Source organism: Balaenoptera musculus, unplaced genomic scaffold (assembly GCF_009873245.2).
Source record: "Balaenoptera musculus isolate JJ_BM4_2016_0621 unplaced genomic scaffold, mBalMus1.pri.v3 scaffold_69_arrow_ctg1, whole genome shotgun sequence".
NCBI classification, from domain to species: domain Eukaryota; kingdom Metazoa; phylum Chordata; class Mammalia; order Artiodactyla; family Balaenopteridae; genus Balaenoptera; species Balaenoptera musculus.
The window spans coordinates 66,064-73,793 of NW_023503249.1; the positions used below are offsets into that span (position 1 = coordinate 66,064).

Here is a 7,730-nt window from a genome sequence, read left to right on the forward strand (position 1 = left end):
CGCCGATCTCACACACCCATTTTTCCAACCCACCAACCCTCCTCAAGCGAAGAGGTGGGCGCCTGGCATGCGCGTCCTGCTGCTTCCGCCCGGGCTCTCCCGTCTCCTCCACTTTTGCCCCCGACGTCCCAGAACAGCGGAGCAGGACACGACCCCGGGAGGGCGCGGCCTGTGCGCCTCGAGCGCGCTCAGGGCTCGGCGAGGATGCTTAACGGACTGCAGTGGCCGGGATGCAGACCCCAGCTCAAATCCCTGAGAAGAATATCCTCCTCCCCTTCCTTCTGCCTCCCTTCTCCTGCCCGGCTCTGCCCAGCTCAGCCCCGCTCCTCTCCAGCTCGGACACGGGCACTAAGCGATCCTTCGCGCGCCACTTTGCGAGGAACTTTGGCCAGCTCCCCTGCGCCAGCCGGAGAGGGATGTTAATGAGGGGGCGTGGCCCTGCGCTGAGAGCCCCAGGCTCCTGCGCCGCGATTGGCTGCGGCGAGGCGGAAGGATGGCGTTATGCAAATGAAGGGGCGGGCCCTTGCCGCGCGGGCCCCGCCTCCTCCCTTTGGGGTTTGTGTGCTTGTGTTTAGCTTTGGGGAGAGTCAAACTGGATTCCATAGGGAAAGCCTGCAAATCACTTCTGTTTTAGCAAGGAGAAAACAGAATCTCCATTCAGCAGGGTCCACCTCTCTCTCTCCCTCTCCTCTCCTTTCCTCTCTGTCTTTCCCTACCCCCCTCCCCCTTCCCCCCACCCCACTCTCCCTCTCTGGTGTATCTGTCTAGGGCAACCAGCGTCCTCCTCATCTATACGCACTGAAGGGAAAGAAACATCTTTGGTTGGGAGAGAAGGAGGAAAAAAACAAAAAAAGAGAGAGAGAGGAAAAACTTGCCTGGTAGCGGAAAATGACACTTGAAGTAGCAAAGCCGGCAGCGCGAGTTGAGTCTATTATTTCTTAAATTGCCATCAGGGTTTTTTTTTTTTCTTCCTGCTTCTTCAAGTGAACGGTACCTCTACAAAAGGAAACTCCAGCCCCTCCTGTCTTCCACCGGCCTGTGATCATTACAAAAAGAAAAAGAAAAAAAAAAGAGCACCTAAACCAAAAATTAACCAACCAAACAACCCCCAACAGCCAAGCATACATCTCTGTTTTTTAAATTTTGGTCTTTTTGTTGGATTTCCTCTTCCTTTTTTCTCTCCTTTTTTTTTCCTTCGGGTTATCGCTCAGTTTTGAGCGAAGGTTTACAGTTTTTAAAAATTTGCTTTCCAGCCGGCCTTGATCTTCTAGCACGAGTTCAACGACTCAAAAAAAAAAAAAAATCTCTGGCTGGCGTTCTTCTTTCCTTTTTTTTTTTTTTTTTTCAAATTTTCAAGGGGGAGGAGATTTTCCACAAGAAAAGGTTGTTTTCATGTTTGGGATTCAGGAACGGATCCAACGGAGTGGAAGCAGCATGAAGGAAGAGCAGCTGGGCAGCGGCAGGAACGCGGTGCGGACGTGGATGCAGGGCGCCGGGGTGCTGGACGCCAACACGGCGACGCAGAGGTGAGTACCGCTCGGGGACCGCGGCCGGGGAGGCAAGCCGCGAGCAGCAGAGCGCGGAGGTGGTAGCGGAAGCCGCCGCCCCGGGGCCGGGCCGCGCTCGTGCGTCTGCCGCTCGGCTCTGCTCGTCTCCGGGGCTCCGCGCTCCCCGGCCGCTCTGTCTTGGTTGCCTGCGGCCGCAGAGCCAAAAGCTGCCTGCGAGGAGCCCGCGCTTTACCGGCACTTTTCCCTGCCTGGTCTGTGACTGTTTTCATTTTGTTTTAAGCCTGAAGAGGCGTCTCACCAGTATGATGTTGGATATCTGTGTTTTTCTGTGATTGCTGTTTCTTTTCAGGCCGCCTGTCTTTTCTTTCTTTCCTTCCTTTTCCTTTCCTTTCCTATTTTTTTCTGTTTTCTTTCTTTCTTTTTCTTTCTTTCTTTTCTTTCTTTCTTTCTTCGTTCTTTTCCTTGCCTTTTCTTCTCTATTTCTTTCCTTCCTCCTTCCTCTCCTTCGTTCTTCTTTTCCTTCCTCCTTTCTCCTTTCCTTTTCCCCCTTTAAAAAACTTTCCTTCTCCTTCCTTTCTTCTTTTCTTCCTTCTCCGTCCTTTCTTTTCTTCCTTCCTCCTTTTCCTTCCTTTCTTCCTTCTTTCTTTACTTCCTTTCTTTCCCCCTTTCTTCTCCTTCCCTTCCTTCTTTCCTTCCTCTTCTTTCTTCACTCTTTCTTCCTCTTTCCTCTTTTTCCTTCTCTTACCTCCTTTTTCTCCCCTTTTCTCTTTCCATGTCCCCTTAGAACCATCTCTTATTTCTCGTCTCTGGTTCTCCCTCCCTCTCCCTTTAGCTTTCAGTTTTTCTTGGTCCACCGGAAGAAGAGCAACTCCTAACTTTAATTCTGATGTCTCCTGAAAGTCTTCCCCACCGTCTATGACCATGGCCCCTTCCAGCCCCTCTGCCGCTCTCAGCTCCTGGATGCTAGGCTGTATGGCCTAGAGGCACTGCCTTTGCAGACTGACCTGGGGGAACTTTCCTGGGCACCCTCGGTACCCTTTCTGGGGACTCCTGGTCCCAAGTGAGAAATGGTGTCCCCCCCCCCTTTTTAGGCCACCAGCTGGGCTTGGGGGAATGGGAGATCTGGTGGCTCCATGCTCTCTCCGGCCCAGAGAGGGCGGACGGGGAAGAATGAAGATGACTAATTACATCACCCTCATCTTCTCCGGGCTGGGGACAAGTGTCCACAACACTGTTCCCATCCCCGATGATAATAAGGATGGGAGTGGTTGGTAGTGAGAGTGAGTTGGGTAACTGGGCTAGAAACGAAAGTGTGTGTGTGTGCGTGTGTGTGCGCGCGCCCTTGCGTTGGGCAGGTCGGGCTGTCCGTGGCCTCCCTGCGCCCCCGGCGCCAGCCCCCGGGAGGGCGCGCTCAGCCGTCAGCCCTTATCCATAGGATTTCTGGAAAGGGTGTGAGGATTTCTGCGGAACAGCGAAACTGTCAGGACAGGTCTTTTAAGAAAAATCCCCAATTCCCTTTCCCCCAGCGACCACTCCTGACTGCTCTGAGTTCCACCCGCAGATCCTCTTTCTCCACATGCTTTATTTGGGGGCGGGGGGGACAGAGGGCTCCCCGAGGCCGGGCACCCGCGGCTGGCCGGGGGCGGGGGCGCATGAGGTTTCCCGAAGGACGGCTGCTGCAGCGAGGAGCTGAGCGTGTTCCCATCCGTTCTCACCTGCCCACGGGAGATGCGAGGGGGTGGCGAGAACCAACTCCCATGCCCACCCTCCGTCTACGTTGTAAACGGCCGGCTTTGTTCCACGATCGCGCGTCACCTCATCCACCGCTACTTTTCTTCCTCCCCACGCACCGCGCTTCAGGTCGGAGTAAACGCGTACAGCGTTTTGTCTCTTGCACAAAACCCGAGCAAAACTTTCACACCTCTTCGTCGGGCTCGGGGGGCGCGCAGGTCCTCGGCGGGGAGGACTGGCCAGGCGAGAGCGCGCATGTCCCGTCGCCGGCTGGGCCCGGGGCGCCTGAGGGGGCGTGTAGGGGGCCCACGGGGCGTTTTGGGGGAGAGGAGGCGGGTGTTGGAGGGTACGCGCGTGTGTAAGGGGTGACAAGGCGTCGCGGTTGTGGTCCCGCTGAGCCGTCTAACTCTGCGTCTTTGGCCGCAGCGGGGTGGGTCTGGCCCGGGCTCACTTTGAGAAGCAGCCGCTTCCAATCTGCGGAAATCCACCTTCTTCCGCTTCGTCCTGGTCCTCTACGACAGACAGGGCCAGCCCGCGGAGATCGAGGGGACAGCCTTGGTGGGGTTCGTGGAGAAGGAAGAAGTAAGCGGGCGCAGCGCCGCTGCCCCTCGCCCCCGGCCGGGGAGCAGGCCCAGGCGCCTCGGGGGGCGCGCTCCCCCGCGAGCGCAAAGCACCCGTAACACGCCGCCGCGCGGGGTCCCCCAAGCCGCTTCCCGTTCCGGGCGAACCCGGGCTCCTAGCTCCTGAGGTTCTGCTGCAGAAAAGTTCGTGCTGAGTCCCGAAGGATGGAGAGAGGCGAGCCCGGCTTCGCACTCCAGAGTCAAGGGCGCCGGGACGAACCCGCCCTCGGCCGCGCGCCCACGCGCGGCTCCTGCCTCTGCTGGCGCGGGCTCGAGCCCCCAGGCCCCAGGAACAGGATCGCCCGTGCGCGCCCCACGGACTTTTTTGGAAAGTTGGAGCAGTAAGGGTCGGAGGGCGGCAGAGGGGTCCCAGCTGGCCGCAATTTCTGCTGCTCCGGGCCTGTCCGGCTCCCAGGCCAGGGGTCCCCGCGTGGGGAAAGTTGCCTCGAAGTCGGTCCACTAGCTCACGCCGACCTCCCTCCCGCGCCTCCTGTGTCTGTGCGCTCTGCTGCGACCCAGGACGCCAGCAGCGAAAAGACCGATAACGGGATTCACCACCGGCTCCAGCTCCTCCACAGCAGTGGTGAGGCTCCCGTCGGGGCTGCGCCGGCACCCCGGGGCTCCGGGTGAGGGTGGGGGGCGCGGGGAGCTTCAGGCGGACGAGGACCCGGAGCAAATCTCAGTCATCCGCCATCCTCGGGGTAAACCGGCGTCTCCTAAGCTCCGCCAGAAGAGGTTTCACCTGAGTGGCTCGAGGGCGGCCGCATCAGCGAGCGCGTACCTGGGCCCAGGTGTGGCGCCTTGGCCCCGCTGGGCCGCTTTCTTTCATCTTCCCCGTCCTAAGGCCGGGTTCCTCCGCTTAGCATAGGCTTCACGCCCAGGTCCCTTGCGTTCAGGGGGCTAGAGCGATCAGGGCCTTGGTGGCTCCCGGAGAGCACGCGGAGGGACTCCAGCCGTGGGAAGGGAGAGAACATGGGGGGGGGGGCGGGGTCCGCCCGATTCCCAGCTGCTGTGCTTGGGGGCGGGGCTGCCTTCCAACGCGCTCGCGCTGGGCCAGAGGCCCTCGTCCGGGAACTGGGGAAGGGGGTCCTGGCTGTGCTTCTCCGGGACAGGCGGCCTTCCATCGGCCTCGGAGCCCCATTCTTTGTGGGTTTGTTTCATGCAGATCCGCTCTCACTTAATTCTCCTTCGTTCCCCGCCCCTCCCCTCCCCCAGGAATGAGGACGCAGCGGGATTTCTACGTTCGCCTCGTTGACGCCATGACAAAACAAGTAAGTTCCTTAAATTCGCGCCGCGGGGAAGTTGGGAGAGTCAAGAAGCCGGCTACTCCTTAGCGGGAGGGCTGGGGCTCGAACTCTCAATGCCAGGGCGGCCCGCGCGCTCAGCGCAGCCTTGCAAGCGCCCCAAAGCACGTGGACGCGCCGCGCGGGGGAGGCGGCTCGGCGGCTCCTGCTTTACGAGGGAACTTCAGACCTTGCGATTTGAGGCTGCGGGGTGCTGCGCGGGCAGAGTACGGGCTGAACTTCCTTTGACCCGGCCGGGGGGCCCCAGGGGGCGCAAAGGTGCCCAGAGACCCTGGTGCAGACCGGGCTGAACTGTGAAACCCAAACCTTCAGGGCCTCGCCCGGGGGGCAAAGGTAGAGGAAGCGGGTGAGGGGCAAAGGCAGCTTCCCCGGGAACGGTGCGGTGGTCTGAGAGCGCGCTTGCCCCACTCTACACATTTTTTAAAGAAGAGATGGTGGTGGTGGTAGTGCTGGAAGACGGAGCGACAATTGTTAGAAGCTATCTTGCAAAAATCCCCCTGCTTTTGCCTCCAAGTTTGGCAAGAAGCCAGGCAGCGTGAGCGAGCTTGTGGTCTTAAAGGTACATAGACGGCATTTTCTTACGCTCCCAGCACGCGGGTGCCGAGCAGTATACATTAAGGTTGAGTTATGGTTTAAAAGACACAATTATGAGGCGAGTCAGAAAAGAGGTCTGACATTGTTACGAGGCGCAGGAACATCTTTTAATTTTAAGAAAAAGTTTAGGAATTAAATATCTGGTTAGGTAGTTGGAGGATTTAGTTACAAAAAAGAAGACAGTTTTATTGGGTGGGGGACAGAAATCAGAACAAAGAGAAAAGTTACCCATTGTGTACTAACCACCAATTCAGTGAGAGGGTTAAGACTGGTTCGCTTGGTGGCGGTTCTAAAACATTCCCTTTAAAATAAGGGAGGTAGTTTTCATAGATACTGGCTTGGAAGGTTTCAAATTAGAGTATACATGCATATTTAAAAATTGTTTTTAGTTACCCATGGCTTAAATATGTTGTACAAAATGCACGTTAATAACCTGTTGGGAGTTTTAAAATCTACTCAGCAAGAACCAATTTAATAACAGCTAATTGTAATTATTACCTTCATATTTCATTGTGAACCAAGTGAAAAACATGAGGGTATGACATGTATTTTTTACAATGATAAATACATATCTCTTGAAATCTATTTCAAGTTGTTAGCCTAAAATATTTGACTTTCTTGAAGATCTGTTTTATTCCTTAGTTGATTGTTCAGAGTAAACGTACATTTATACTTTTACTCTTGGTATTATTATTGTTTTTTATTATTATTACTATACTGGTTTTGATCATCACATAGGATAATTCCTTTTGATCTGGACGCTCTGTATTTTGTTAAATTTTTTTCCTGCCAAGCAAAAAAATGCAAAAGCCTGATTTCAGTAACTTTTAAAACAAATGATAGCAAAACAAAAATGTCTTAAGTGGAGTTTTGTTTTTAAAAAGTTGTCTTTGATACCCTGGATATCTTTTCCTGCCATTCCCATCAGAGGAAAGAAAAGATGGGAGGGGGAGAGGGAAAGTATGATTTCTAATACCTATTCCTTATGTGCTTATTAGAGTTTATTTTTTAAAGAATAAAAACTCCCCACAAACCAGTATGTAAGACCTGTCTGCTTGTGAAACATTGGCCACTTAAATATTAAATTATCGGCAACTCTATGAAGTGAACAGTTGTAAGGTGCACAAAATTAGGACACGTTTGAAGTGATAACTTCTCTCAAAACTTTATTTTAGGCCCCGTAAACAAAAAGCGCTGCAAGAATTGATCTTCCCATTATGAAATGAACTGACTTTACACACCCTTCTAAGGAGGAAGAATAATCTTGATTTTTATAAAGCAATACATCTAATATCATTTTACTAACAAGGTCATAGAGCTTAAGAAAAACTATAGCGTAAGGCATTCTTTGACTGCTTGGTTTCATAAATTCTATCGTGGTGGGGATGGGACCAGAATAAGATACAGTGTAGTAATAGCAGGTATAAGAGAGTTACTTGCCATACTGTGACATCTCACTGAAAGTTAAAATTATAAATGTAGGCAATTATATATTTTGGTGGGGAGTGACCTGAACAAAAGGCTTAGTAATTATGTGAATTTAGTCTAAAAATATCAAGAAAAAAGATTTTTCCAGGCATACCTGTTTGCTTTCATAATAGTTGTCTAATGCCTTCTCTGTAGCTTTTACTTTGAAAGGCAATCCCTGCCTGTTATCCGGTTGCTTGTTCCTTGATTATGTGCTGTAAGAGTTTGGGAAGTAGGTTAGCTTCTTGTGTACACAGCTAATACAATAGTCTTCAAAAAGCAGGTCAGCGTGAAGAGCGTGACTTTCCTTAGCTGTGACATAATTATTATGTTTTAGCTTTGATGAGTAAAACAGTGGATTCTCATCTAGCTTGAAATTATTCTGTGATAATTAAATGCCAAGTCTGATTTTTAAATTTCTTAAATTTTTTATTTTAGTTAAGTGTGCAGTGACCCCTTCAATCAGAAGTAAGTCTTGACATAAGGTGACCGATTAAATGGTTACT

General features: G+C 52.7%; 1 protein-coding gene across 1 annotated transcript; it reads left to right on the forward strand.

Moving 5' to 3' along the window:
- Nucleotides 1-751: 751 nt before the first annotated feature.
- Nucleotides 752-5,130, forward strand: LOC118889510 (the record flags this gene model as incomplete). Its single annotated transcript, XM_036841256.1, has 5 exons — nucleotides 752-921; nucleotides 1,408-1,526; nucleotides 3,666-3,821; nucleotides 4,379-4,650; nucleotides 5,075-5,130. Coding segments are annotated over exons 1-5 (636 nt in total), but the record flags the coding sequence as incomplete, so codon positions are not given.
- Between the last annotated feature and the right edge of the window lie 2,600 nt (nucleotides 5,131-7,730).